The sequence below is a fragment of the Phalacrocorax carbo genome, chromosome Z, assembly GCF_963921805.1.
Source record: "Phalacrocorax carbo chromosome Z, bPhaCar2.1, whole genome shotgun sequence".
NCBI classification, from domain to species: domain Eukaryota; kingdom Metazoa; phylum Chordata; class Aves; order Suliformes; family Phalacrocoracidae; genus Phalacrocorax; species Phalacrocorax carbo.
In genome coordinates this window covers 37,031,206-37,045,721 of record NC_087548.1, presented here as the reverse complement: position 1 = coordinate 37,045,721, position 14,516 = coordinate 37,031,206, and the positions used below count along the sequence as shown (strand labels likewise).

At 43.7% G+C, this 14,516-nt stretch overlaps 2 protein-coding genes across 2 annotated transcripts in view; both read right to left on the bottom strand.

The window, feature by feature from the left end:
• ADAMTSL1 (ADAMTS like 1) overlaps window positions 1-14,516 on the bottom strand; it is a 254,998-nt gene that overhangs the window by 118,212 nt on the left and 122,270 nt on the right. The window contains exons 9-10 of the mRNA XM_064439545.1: window positions 9,403-9,514; window positions 8,678-8,816 (exon numbers count right to left, since the gene is read on the bottom strand). Coding sequence (XP_064295615.1) covers window positions 8,678-8,816; window positions 9,403-9,514 — 251 coding nt within the window. The remainder of the gene's footprint in view (window positions 1-8,677; window positions 8,817-9,402; window positions 9,515-14,516) is intronic.
• The window catches only part of DENND4C (DENN domain containing 4C), a 390,193-nt gene that overhangs the window by 318,863 nt on the left and 56,814 nt on the right, over window positions 1-14,516 (bottom strand). The gene's annotated exons all lie outside the window — the stretch shown is intronic.

The window sequence follows — 14,516 nt, the reverse complement described above, 5'->3', positions numbered from 1 at the left end:
TCCAGATTTCAAAGAGGGTCAATGAGAGAGGCTGGATAGGGCACTGACAGTATGAAAAGATGAAAACAGACTTAGTGTCATGATGTGTCATCTATCCTGCAAGACACTAATTCCTGGTCTGTAGGTGGACAGGCCACCTTTACTTAACCTGGAAAAGGAACATGTATACATTATACCTGTTTGATAAATAACCTTTCATGTAGGGGAATAGACAGGGATCGGCGACCGGAAGATCACGGGATGTGACGGAAAGATAGACTCCTCCCCATAGGAGTGGCAGGAACAGGAAGTGCAAGAGCTATATAAGCGTGTGACGCAGTTAAATAAACAGACATTTTGTGTCCATCATATTGATGTCTGTGCATCACTGTCCCCAGGGTGGGTAGAGCCCTGTGTCCTGGAGATATGCGGCCCAAGATAAGTTCTCCCATAGAAGCGTACAGCAACAAGTGGTGACCCCGATGTGATCGGCGGGGCGACATGGCAAGTTCGCCGGGGGGAAATGATAGCTTGAGGCACGCAGGGGTGGGACAGTGAGCCGCAGGACGGCGGGTGCGCCATGGAATCAGTCGTAAAGGTACCGAAGGAATTGGGGAGGAATATAGAACTTTGATTCCGAAGGCGCCTGCCTCAAAGGACATCCAATGGATGATTACGCAGGGGCTCATACAGAGTCCCGCAGACATATTTAATAAATATAATTGGGCAAGAATTAAAGAGGAGTTAGCCGAAAGGGCTATGATGGGAAAACCACACTACATACAGCTCTGGGGAAAGATACACTGATTACTATTGAAAGCTCGGGATGATCAGGAGATGTGGCGGCAGGTGCCACAGTCGACAGTAGCCCGGAAAGAGACCCAGGATGGGCAGTGGGGACATAGACAGGGGCAAGCATCGCGGGGGATGGGGAAGAAGCGGGGAGTTCGGATGGAGTAGCCTGGCCAACTGCTCAGTCTGAGGCTCCCAAAGAGGTGGATCGGGAAGCGGCGGTGCTCCCTGTTGAGCCAGCAGGACCTTTGGAATGCTCCCCTGCATAGCCCTGGGACAATCTGGCACAGGTGCGGGTACTTGCACGCAGGGAGGGGGACGTGGCGGCGGACGCAGCGGGAGCGACGGAGCGGAAGGAGGAGGATGATGATGATCAGCGCCGGCAGCGGTGCCGCCCTCTGCCCGACCCTTGAGGCTGGCTCCCGGGGCAACCCTTGAGATGGGAGTCAGGCGAGGAGGAGCATTTGGGTGCCTGGAGGGGAGGACAGGATGGGTATAGATCAAGCTCGAGTAGCAGCGAATCAGAAGTTGGGGGAGAAACCGATATCCACATCCGGGAAGATGGGGCAGATTGCCTGCAGCGCGCAAAGAAGAGGCATAAGGCAGCAGGGACTCGGAGGACCAATCAGGAGGGGGGAAGAGAGAGACTGCCAAAAGGGGAGGTCCGGAGCGCTGCAGCTCCAGAGGGGTCCACGGAGGACGTGCTGCGGCAGCTGCAGCAGGCTATGCGCGCACTGGGGGGAGTGACTCGTAACGAGGGGTGCGCCCCAGCGACAGTCAGTCGAGTTACCTAACTGGCGGCTGATAGCCAGAGATTATAGCCTCGATGGAGTAAGGATAGAGATGCCCGGGATATTCCCTGTCCGGATAGCTCCTGGAGGAGGGGCAGGGAGCTGCAAGTGGTGACGGAGAGTTCCCGTAGAGCGTATAGCGAAGTGGGCAGGTATTAAAAAAACCCAAAAAAACCAACCTTGGCAAAAGATACAGCAAGGACTAGCAGAGCCATTTACAACGTTTTGTGACAGGTTGCAGAAGGCTATCATAGAATCAGAATTGCCACCAGCAGCCAAGGATGCAGTCCTTATGGATTGCCTCCGAAGTCAAGCAAATCCACAGACACAAGATGTCCTCCGCACTCTGGCGGCAGGGGCATCATTGGGCCAAACCATCAGGCATGTCTTGCGCCAGGAGGCATTGAATCAGCATGGCGGTGTGGGAGCGCACCTCTGCCAGAACCCTGACTGTGGAAGCGAAGAAAGGGTGCTGGTGCAAGTGGTGGGGGCGGGGCTGAGATGTCATTTGTGTGGACAGCAAGGGCACTTTAAAGTTGGGTGCCCGCTAGGGGAAAGGGGAGGACGTAATGGAGGAGGAGCGCACCCAGTAGGGAGGTGCTGGGTGTGTGGGAAGCCAGGACACCTGGCAAAAGGTTGTCCAGCCACAAAGCTGGGAAATGGCCAAAGGAGGGTGAAGCGAGGGGGATTTGCGCCTCCTGTGAGTCGAATGGCCCCCATCATGGTGTCAGTGCCAGGAGCTTGGCCCACCGTAGCGGGCCAAGGGGGAGTGAACCTTCAGGCAGGGGAGCAGAACCAGCAAGACTTGCAGGTTATGGCCCCCACGTGGCCTTGGTCATAGGCTGTAACAAGAGACCCATGGCGGCGGTGACGATTACCCCACAAGAGCCGAGTTGTCCAGCACGGATATACCTGGGAATGTTAGTGGGTACCGGGGTGGATGTCACAGTGATGCCACTCGAACAGTGGCCACCAACTTGGCCCCTCGCCATGGGAAGACGTATAATAGGGGTAGGAGGAGAACAACAGACGAGGACTAGTACTTGCCCTGTGAAACTCGAAGTCATGGACGAGGAGGCAGGGAAGCTCCTCACGGCTGTAGTGACCATACTAGTAGCAGATGGGGTAGCAAGCCCCTTGTTGGGGTGCCCTTGCCCAGATGGGGATCGGGTTGAAAAATTTAGCATAAGGGCCACTGCCTCAGAGGGGCTTCGTCAGCACAAGTTGGTGTGGAAAACCGAACAGCCTGTCTGGGTGGAGCAGTGGCCCCTGACAACAGAGAAAATAGAGGCTGTAAGAGCTATAGTAAAATGAGAGCACGAAGCGGGGCACCTAGAGCCCTCGATGAGCCCCTGGAACACCCCTATATTTGCTATAAAAAAGAAAGATAAAAACCAATGGAGGATGCTCCATGACCTTAGAGCAGTAAGTCAGCAAATGGAGGACGTGGGGCCTCTCCAACCCGGCCTACCAGATCTGAATGCTGTCCCGAAAGGATGGAAAGTCATTGTTTTAGATATCAAAAACTGCTTCTTCAGTATTCCGCTACATCCAGATGATAGAAAGAGATTTGCCTTTACTCTGCCCACGGTGAACCGCGCAGAACCAGGTAGTAGATGGCAGTGGACAGTACTTCTGCAGGGGATGAAAAACTCTCCAGCGACCTGCCAGAGGTATGTGGCCTCTGCATTGCAGCAAGTAAGGCGACAGTATTGGGAGAGAATCTACATGATCCACTACATGGACGACGTCCTCATAGCTGCGCCCACCGAGGCGTTATGTGAACAAGTCTTTTCAGACACCCAAAGGGGCCTTGAGGGACAGGGCCTCAAGATAGTGGAGGCAAAGGTACAGCGAGGACCAGTGTGTGGATTTCTGGGTGCTAGAATAGAAGGGGATTGCATACAAGCTCAGCCCATTAAACTTACGCCTAAGGTTAAAAATTTACACAATGTACAGAAGCTGGTAGGAGCACTGTAGTGGTTGCGGACGTTTGTGCGCGTCACCGGTGAGGAGATGCAACCTTTCTATGCGTTGCTGAAAGGGACCGACCCATGGGAGCCCAGGAGTTTAGACGCCGAGGCAGTCCAGCAGTTGCAGATGATAGAACGTTGAATGCAAAAGGAAGGAGTATGGCGGTGGGACCCTCAGGAGGAATTAATCGCAGGTTGGATTCTGACCGCTGGTGGACGATTAGGATTACTGTATCAAATATGGGCAGGGGAAGAAAAACCACTGTGATGGGTATATCAGAAGGTTCCCAAGGATGCGTTCTCTACAAAAGTCAAGGTAGCCAGGGGAATGATTTGGCGTCTGCGAAAGGAAAGCAAGGGAATCTTTGGGAAGGAGCCAGATAAGCTGACAGTGCCGTGGAATGGGGAGAAATGGCGGAAGGTTGTAGAGAGTGAAGAGGATATACAATTGGCGGTATACTTGTACCCAGGAAAAATCGTCACAGGCACGGTACAGAGGTGGGTCGAGACAGCCAAAGTGGTGGATTTAAGTGTGGATAGTAGAGTTTTGGATACCGCTCACCCAGGACCAACATACTTCACAGACACTTCCTCGAAGACGAACAGAGTGGCGGTAGCGTGGAAAGAAGAGAATAGTTGGATGTGCCAGATGTATGAGGAGCGGGGTAAAAGTGTGCAGTGGCTAGAAGCGAAAGCGCTAGAGATGGCCCTGCGAAAGGATATAGATCGGCATATAAATGTGTGCACAGACTCTTTATATGTATATAAATTAGTCACGTCCATGAAACGAGAGGGTGTACCACACGGAAGTTGCCTTGACGCTAGAGGTTGCTTTCTCGCAGCGAGGAGCAACTGTGACAGTAATTCACATTCACAGCCATCAGACGGGGCCTGGACCACTGATTGAGGGGAATCGCATGGCTGATGAGGCAGCCACGGGAGTCTGGGCATTGAAGGCGAAGAAACTGCATGAACAGCTGCACCTGGGTGCTAAAGCCTTGGCAAAGGAGTGTGGCATCTCAATAAAAGCAGCAAGAGAAGTAGTAGCCACCTGTCCTTACTGTTAGCACTCGCCATTGTGGGAGGCAGGAGTCAACCCTCGAGGACTGGAAGCAAATTCTGTCTGGCAGACTGACTTTACTGAATGTCCACAGCTGGCCCCTGGAAGGCACCTGGCAATTACAATTGATACATATAGTGGAGTCATCATGGCTACTCAACATTGGAAGCAGACCACAACACAGTTGGCTGTGCATTGGACCACGGTGATGGCGTGGCTTGGAAAGCCCACTGAAATAAAAACAGACAACGGACCATGCTTTCAGGCTCGAAGTAGCAAAGAATGGTGTAAAGCTTGGAATATTGTATTAAAACACGGCGTTGCTTACAATAGCACGGAGCTGGCAATAGTTGAATGTGCTCATCGCACCTTGAAAGCAAAGATAATGCAGCTTGGGGAGGGGTATAAGGGAGCTATACCTGTAGCAGCTCAGCAAACTATTTTAATGCGTGCACTATATTCGCTTAATCATTTTATACGCGGGCAGGAGCAAGTTACGGCAGTGGAGAAGCACTTTGGCAAAGCTCAAGCAGGCGAGCGCTATCCGCAGGTACGAGTAAGGTTCCCAGGCAGTAAGCAATGGGAGAGAGGGTGGAAACTGAGATGCCTGGGGAGGGGCTACGCCGCGGTTGAGAATGAAGGGCACATAGAATGGGTGCCTGCAAAGTGTGTGAAAGCACAACTGTGCAAGGATGTACAATGAATAATCCCTCTCTGAGTTGTCTCTTTGCAGGGTCTGCTGACATGGATCCTCATGCTAGCCATACCATTGGGAAAAGAAATTAGCTCCTTGGCAAGACCGCAAACAATATTGCAATGAGAGCGACACTGAGAAAGGGCGGCAAAAGAGGGATATGAACTGGGATTGGATAGTAATAATTGGGGGGATCTTGTCGTGTGTAGTAACCATGGTTACTTGTGGGCTGCCATTTTTATGCTGTGTTATAAGACAAATCAGGGAGCGCCTGCAAGAGTTGCATGAATATAGACCTGACCGCAATATGTATCCACTTACGCAAGTAGCTTTGTAGAACTTTTAGCAGCATGGGGAGGGGGAGATGTAGGGGAATAGACAGGGATCGGCGACCGGAAGATCACGGGATGTGACGGAAAGATAGACGCCTCCCCATAGGAGTGGCAGGAACAGGAAGTGCAAGAACTATATAAGCGTGTGACGCAGTTAAATAAACAGACATTTTGTGTCCATCATATTGATGTCTGTGCATCACTGTCCCCAGGGTGGGTAGAGCCCTGTGTCCTGGAGATATGCGGCCCAAGATAAGTTCTCCCATAGAAGCGTACAGCAACACTTTCACACACTGCTTTTCCTCTGAGTATGTGAGAAATTTTGTTTGCAGAAAGAAAAGTTTATTATTATTATTTATTATTTATTATTTATTTTCCATGTTCATTCAGTCTAAGCTTTTTTTGCTACTCATGATGCCAGCAACACTGGTAATTATTGCCATAATAAGCACAATAAAGTAAAACGTGTCTGTGCACTAAGCCTAAAGAGGCAACTAATTGCAGGCCCACATGATACTCATGGTATTCATTTAAACTTTTCTTTCAGCCTGGCCTTTGCTGAAAATTTTAATGTAAGCTCTCCTACAGTAACCCTTCTCAGTTGCTTTATTCAGTGCCACTATGGTCTTCCACACTTATTTTCTGTAGCATTCATTGATACACTATAGGAACAGTCAGCAACCACTAATCAGCTATGCCCCACTGGAACTGGGTTTGCCAGGAAAAATTAACATCTTCATTTTATATCAGTGGAGCAGAGAGGCTCCCACACAGTAAAGACACTGCAGAGCCAAGGCACCCTCCTCACTCATGTTTCTGACCTCATTGTTCTGCTTCACTTACCCTCTTCCTGACCATAAGAAAGCATCAGGATTCCAGAATTTACCACAGATTTCCTCTGGCTTTCTGTCTGGGTTGTTGATTCTTGAATTCTTTACAAGGGCGCTTTTGAAAATAATCATTTGGTTTGGCATTCCATGAGGAAGTTTCCAAAAAGCCAATTCCTCTCTCTTGCTGCCTGTACCCTGGGACAACATAGCTGTACTTCTAAATTGCTCTCCCTTCCCTCAGGGTCTTTATATCAACAGCTTTGCCTTGTTATGTTTTATATAAAACAAAAATTGCTTCCTGACATCTACTCAGCTGTTATTTTTTTTCACTCTTTCTTCCCATGTACCATACAGTCATCTGTCTTACCAATTGAGAATATGTAATTTTAAATTATTGGGAAAAGTATGGAAAATATCCGTAGTACAAATTCCAGAGGCAAATTATACATTTGACTCAGAAATGTATTTTAAAAGAAATGACAGCTTAGGTTATTAAAAAAAATTAACCCCAGCTACATATAAAATTACTTTGTCATTGGTACTGTAAGAGGTGAATCTGAAAGGCAGTTTCCATATTGATTCACACCTTTCAGCAATCCTGGGACATTCATATTTAAGTCCCTTCCTTATCATACCTGGTCTCTACTGACATTTGTCTCAAACATTTCAAGGGAGAATTCAAAGAAACAGTTTTTGATCTGAGAAAAGCACTGAGGATACAAGAACTTTATTATAGTAAGGGTTCTTGTTGCAACTGTTAATACGTTCAAGTAACATGAGAAATTAAATATACATATTTTTTAATGGAAAATATATTTTGTGAGAAGCCAGATACTGACCTTGACAGAATATTTTTAAAATAAAAAATGATCTTGTTGCATTGTGGGAAAGCAATCTCTAAGTCCAAAAATCACTTCTGAGAACAATTTCAACAGGAAATACTTTCCACAAAGCCCTAGTGAAGTTGTATTTACACTTTTTAATTGTGGTAGATTTTAACTTCAAATTTAAAACTGTATGAGAACATTTCTGGATTTTTATTATTTACAAAGAGAATTACCATTAAAAATGTGTCTACATTTTTAGAACAAAGGAATATAAACTGCCATATGCTCTGGGTAAATGTGTCTTAGTGACAAAGAAACCTGTGTGTTAAACACAGTTATGAAAAGTCAATGAACTTTATTGAAAACTTTCTAGAAGAGGTAAAAACTCTCTTGGGTTTGGAGTGATTTGTTCTCCTCTAATAATGCCTACCTAGTCTAAAGCTGGTGTACCTGGTTTGGGAAGCAATCATCCTCAGTCGGGTGGATACATAGTTCTATAAGTCCCTAAAGTAACCTTCACCTGGTTAGGACATCTTTTTTCTATGGCATCCTCCAGCAATCTGAAGGGCTATAGCAGCTTTTTAGGTGACGTTTGAACTCACTTTATCAAACTGGCATGAAACTCCTGTAGAGGGAAAGGAGCAGGTAAATGAATGGCTTTAGGGTATCCTTGCATACATACCTGCTAGGATGTGCTTAACCACCTGTTAGCAAAGCCACACAAAAGTACCAAAAGGTTTAGATTATACAAAGAAATGGTTGCAGCTTATGAGTGGTTGCAGTGGAAGTCAACTGAAATTCAGGGGAATCGGTGCAACAAAGGACTGGTCCTTTTTGTACTTTTGTTCCTTATGCATGGGAAATCTGACTCTGTGATCTTCCTCTTTTTGCTATTAGTCTTGTGAGGAAGAATGCTTGGCAGGGGAGCAGAGAGGAGACTTTTTTCTGGGGCCAAAAGGTATTAATAATGACATCAAATTCCCATGTTACATTGTTACAAGCTGCTATTACTGCAAGTAATAGCTTTTATTGAGGAGAAAATGTAAAAAAAAACCCCATTAAAATAATGCCTCTAATTGTGAGGACAGCCGTTTTCCAACAACATTTTTACCCTAAGACAATTTTTCCAGTCTCACTAACACTTAAGAGACGTGTAAGAGAATTACATGGATAATTTGTTTTCTTGCATTTTATAATGCTTAATGATGCAAAACACAATCTGGGGGGAAGAAACAACCATTTTAAATCAGCTTTTTCAATATAGAGGTGCATCCTCAGGATGAGAGAGAGATTGGATTACGTAGACTAAGTGACACTGTAAGCAATAGCAACAGAATATTTTCCGACTTTATTTTACTCCTTTAGAGCCCAGTGCCTTTTAAAATTAGAGCTGACTGACCTTGCAGGACAAGGATCCAGATTACACTCTTGAAGTTTTGGCTTTGGCTTGATATTTTCAGGATAGTAGTGACAGTATTGATCTGCTACTACCCGGTTGCTTCTCAGATCAAAACATTCAGCAGATGTCAGTTGATAACCTGCAATACACAGTGCAAGAAATAATGTGATGTTCTTCCTGTCTGTCTCCGAGGTACATCTAAGTTCTGATTTGGTAAAAAAAGAACTGAAAATATCTGTGCTTTTGGACATAACGTCTGCTGTTCTACAGACCAGATTGAAAACAACAACTTAAATCACATGTAGTAGGCAACAAAAGATAATCAGTATGGTCAAATCAACATTTGGAAGCCTAGAGAAAAAGGAAAAAAAACAAGGCCAAGGTTTCTTGGTCACTCAGTTTCAGTTCAGAGGGTAAAGTTGCTGCTGGGGGCGGGGGCAAATGGAGACATCCTGGGAGTCCAAAGCGGGGCCAAATCCCATCAGATAGCTGTAGCATTAAACGAAATAATGTATATCAAAATGTACTTCATGTACAGAGCCTGGTATGATGCTAAAAAATTCTACAAGCTACTACCAGTGTTGCTACATCCCTCCCTTCATTTAGATTTAACTACTTTCATTTCCAGATTTTGCCCATTTTAAAGGTCCATATCTCAATGCAGTAGTTGGGACAGATTCTTGTATGCATATGACCATTTCTGGAATACAGTGGTAATTCATTACCTCCTCCACAGGATGCTGAACAAGGGAAAAAATCAGTTTCTCTCCATTGGTGAATGATAGGCTGATAGAATATAAACTGAACTGAACTGTCAGCAGCACCAGCATAGCGGATCTGAAAAAGATGTAATACCAAAGAGTGAACCTGACATAAACACAGGGAAGAAGCATTCTGCCACATGCATCTTGCAGCTTTGAGACTTCTTGCAGCTACATGAAATACCGGAGATACTTCGCAATAGGAAAATGAAATGCACAAAACAGAGCACAGATTGGTGGCAAAATCTTGGCCACAAAACACAGGCAAATAAATTTCTGGGCATAATCATTGGTATTTCTGACCATTCTGAGTCCATGTTCTGAAATAATGAATGCATGATAAATGCATGTTTAGTGCTACTGAATAATTTTATGGGGAAAGAGGATTGTCTTTATTCCATCAAAAAATCACTTATCACTACCTGCTGTCCTTGCCACCTGGACATGGAATTTAGGTGTTTAATATTCCCCGGACACCTCTGATACTATGTATACTATATTACATAGTTCAGAGTAAAAAATGTGAAGCTGGGCTGTGAGAAATACAAAAGTATAAAAATTCTTATTCAAGATTTTTTGTTTCTGAGGCTAGGTCTCTTTTTCATCCTTCTTTGTGGTATTGTCGTTATTATACGGCCGTCCTTCTGCTTACTTTATTTTGGCTGCAAAAATACTCCTTTCAGTCATAAACGTGGACTCTTGGCATGTTCGGCAAACAATCTTTAGATCCTGCATATACTGCCAACTTTTAGCCACCTCAGCTTCACTATGCTTCCAGTACTTTGTGTGCTGAATGGATTTCCCATGTAAACAAGAGTTTGTAGTGCAAGGAGCACAATAAGAAAAGAGACCTTCACACTGCTAAAGCAGTGTCACTTGCACCTGGCCCAGGAAAAAATCCTTCCTGTTTGATTGCTGAGCTGATAAATAGCGTTATGGGGACTTAAAAATCTCTGCAGGGCATCCCCCACCCTTACCTCTAAGCCTCTGATGAACAGCTGGCAAGGGAAGAACAACAGTGCTGCTACTAAAACCTCTCCTAGTGGACTTTTTGCCCTAGGACACAATATATTGGTGTTGCTTGGGCATCTCTTCATCAATGACGTGATGCTGTTGCAGAAGAGAAGACTGCCAAATGACAACCAGAAAAGATGAACCCTTCTCCAAGTCAGTATTCCTGCTCTCAGAAGCAATCCTCCCTCTCCTTTTCCTTAGAGAGTTTAAATTATTTAAACAGTGCCTCCTTTTTCTTTTCTCACATTTTGGACAAGTTACCTTGTTTTGGAAACACCTTTTTTCAATCTGCCTTTCCTTTTCTCTCTTTCCAAACACCAAGAGACACGATCAAAGAGTAGACTGTGAAACAGAAGCAAAATATGACAAACTGAACTGAAAAGTGTAATCTGTGTTGTTTGTCTTTTTTTCCCCTGTAGATGGACAGGAACATGATTGCAAATCAAAATACATTGTGAGGAGAAGGAGGAAGGCAATAATACTGCAGGTATGTTGATGGCTGTAAGAAATCTGGCCCACTGAGACAAGCCTGCCCTTTTCTAATTAGGGTAAACAATGATGTAAATTCCCAACAGAAGAAAAAAATACAGCTGTAGCAGTACAGCTTCTTTAGCAAATAGGAGCCTTTTGCATGGATTAATATAGTTTGAATCTGTGTGTCAGCAACAGGATATCTAATTGCTGGTGTGGGGATGGTGCATTAATCACACACTTCATAAGGGTCTTTCTGGGCTCATGAAAGCCTCATGCACTCCTGGGAAAAATGTTCTATTGTGCTGGAAACCATTCAGGGACGTCTCTGGTCTGAATGTGCAGAAAAAGAGTTCACACTTTGTTTTTTACGGATCGTCAGTGATTCTTAAACTCAGAAAATCTACTCAGCAGTATGGTCTTCAGTGAATCAAGAAGAACAGACCAAGAGCTCACACAGAGCCTGTTATAAAAGGAGGAGGAGAAAGATTTCACATTAAAAAAAAAATTCAAGAAGACGGAAGAGTTCCTTACCCCCACAGACTATTCCTGCATGTCTGCAGAATTATCTGTCTGTTTTGATGCAGAGAAAAGACAGATGTACATCTTTTCCAGCCTAATGTGGAAGTTACTCATACAGTCACGATGATGGCAAAGAATTATAGTGAGCCAAGGCCATGAGCTGATATGAAACAAAACAAGCAAATGAAAGAAACAGGGACAGTATTGTTTATTTTTTTAAGGACTACTGTAAGCAGAAGAGGAACAATATATAGTGATTCCACACAGCAAAAATTTCATTTTGATTTTGTTTGACAGTTTGTTAAAGCTAAGATCTTGATCCAGGAGAAAACATCAGTGGGCTGCTTGGGCCTTGCAAACTCAAGGTGAGACTTGATAGCTAAATCCTTTAAGAAATGTCCTGATTTTGCTGCACAGGGCCAATTTCCACACATTGAAATATTCAGTCCTGGAGCATAGTGAAATTTTTTACCTCTGCAGTATTTTCAACACCCTGCTAGCTATAAGAAATCCCAGAGCTTCAAAAAGAGATGGTCAATGCTTGAGAATCCTTAGTTAGTCCTCTAACAGTGGGTTTTGCATCCTTAGGTCACTGAACCAGAAAAAATGGCAGTCGTTCATTAAGTTTTCAGATAAAATCCTATCTAAATTTATTAATAACAGACAGCAGAAGTACTCAGATCTTGCAGAGCACTGAGCGCTGAATTTGTACATTGCAGTCCCCTAGACATCATCCTTGACTTCCTTTAGGTTCTAGGGGCGTTTGAAGTATTCCAAACATCAGAGCATGCCTCACCACTTTGTAAGACCCAAGAGGAGATTACCAGTCTTACAAAAAGTTGGTTAAAATTAGAGTCCTCAGACTATCCCCCCAAAGTTAACTGTCTAAGCCACACTATGCCCCAGAAATGAACTGTCTAACCTATAGTCACTAGCAACAGAGATTTCTTTTTTTCTTGTAGAAAGACCTTAAAAAAAAATCATTGCTTGTACCCTGCTTTTTCAAACTGATTTTGTAAATGACTCTCTAGGATGGTGCAACAGAGGCACAAACTGTTGCTCAGGTGAAGTCTGGGATTGGTAAAAATGCAGTATTGATTTTGGAGATATCCATCAAAAGTTGAAGGAAAACAACAGACTTCATAATTTAAATACAAAAGCAGCATCATCTGTTTGGATTATTCTGATCTGTCCTGTGACCAAAAGACTGCAATATCTGACTTCACTTTTGTATTACATTGTTTTTCCTACAGCCTCTGAATTTGATTAGTTCATATAAAGACAAATAAACAAACAAGCAAAGTCTCCCAAAGCCCAACCCTTTCATGCTTGATTTTGGTAGCATATGCTTGAACAGTTTATTTATATTCACTGAAGAACACACGGCCTGGCATACAAAACTGCGTAAAGTTTACTTGAGGGGTTGTGAAATTTTAATCAGCAGTTTATAACCAGCAGTGATAACCAAGCAATTAGCAATGTTAATGCTAAGGTTAAGTCATTAAAAATATGTTCAATAAGATGTTCTCATTTTATGAAATTGTCTGTGTTGTTGGGGAGGAAAGACACCTTTTATTTCATGTGTGTGTGTGCCCTAAACTGGGGACAGGGAAAGGGAATTATTATTGCATACAATCTTTTGTCTTATGAAATTTGATCTGGTATATTATGATCTAGCCCCATACCACCATGCTTATAAAAAAGGTTAAATGGATTTTTCAACACTATTATTACAAATGCTTTCAGTAAGTGTCAAATCCCAAATCATTGGGTTTGATTTATTAATGACAAATTTAATGTTGAAGTCTTCCAAGCAACATACAAAGAAACTGGGGATGACAATGTGGTCATGTGGCATACATAATTTTGTGTTTTCCTTGTCAGTAAAAACAAAGATTTTGAATGATGTTTTCCCTTCTCTACTTAGAGTGCATTAATATTCCTGTTTGTATGTAGTGATACCTTACATTGAAAAAGGCGGGTTTACAAAAGATCTATTGCTGTTCGTAATTTGTTCATGGAGCAACAATAGGAGCCAAACATTATCATGGGAAAATAATCTTACAAGCTTGTTGAAAATAACATAAAAAGTACAAAAGAATGTAAATTGTGAGAGACACTGAAGGCTTTCAAGCATGCTGTCTAACACAGGACTACTCCATGACTCCTCTGAGCTTGCCTTTTAAATCCCTTGGAATGCTGAAGGAAGCTGTGCCTTTGAGCTCCAGGGCATCTATACTGTCCGTTTCTGTATTCATGTGCCTTGACTGTGCTAGTCCTGTGTTGGATCAGCTTGTTTTGGGGATTGCCTTTATATGGAAGACAGATTGCTCTGTTGGATCTCAATTCAGCTTCTAAATCAGCCAGAGAAATCACTGTGAAATTACATTATCACCAATTTACATGCTTTACAAAGCAACTCTAAATTGAACTCACTCACCATGCCCCAATCTTGGATTAAGGTGTGTTCCTTTAGGTGACTAAGATGACTGTTAGAAAGCCTTTAGACTAAGTCTCCCACAAACCTCAAAAAGAAAGCTAGAAGGTTCAAATCTTCTCTCAAATTCCATTATTCTCCCCAAAGGAAGAGCAAAATAGAAAATTGATTGGCCAATGGACTGACCAGGATGGCTGGCAGCAACAGAACCTGCTGTAACATCTGTAACAGCTATGATAATCTGTACAGAATCCACAATGAAGTGCAACAAAAGAACCTTCTCAAATGAGAAGACCAAAGTTATTCCACAGAACCAAGAGCAATCCCAAATACACCAAAACCAGCCCTGCTGCATCTCTTCCGTGGATACCACCTGTAAAACCCCGTTCATCTATGGAAAGATCATTTCACCACCACCAACATTCCCAGGGTAAGAGAATTCACCTTTGAGCAAGCCACCTTAATTCCCACTGCAGAATATTTATTAACCCTAATTTAATTATGGCAATACCTAAGAAAATAATGTAAAGAAATAGGATCCTGTTGTGATAGATACTGTATAAAAATAAAATTAACAAAATAAAAAGGCAATGTTTGCCACAAAAGATTTCTGTAGAAATGATGAAAACTGAAC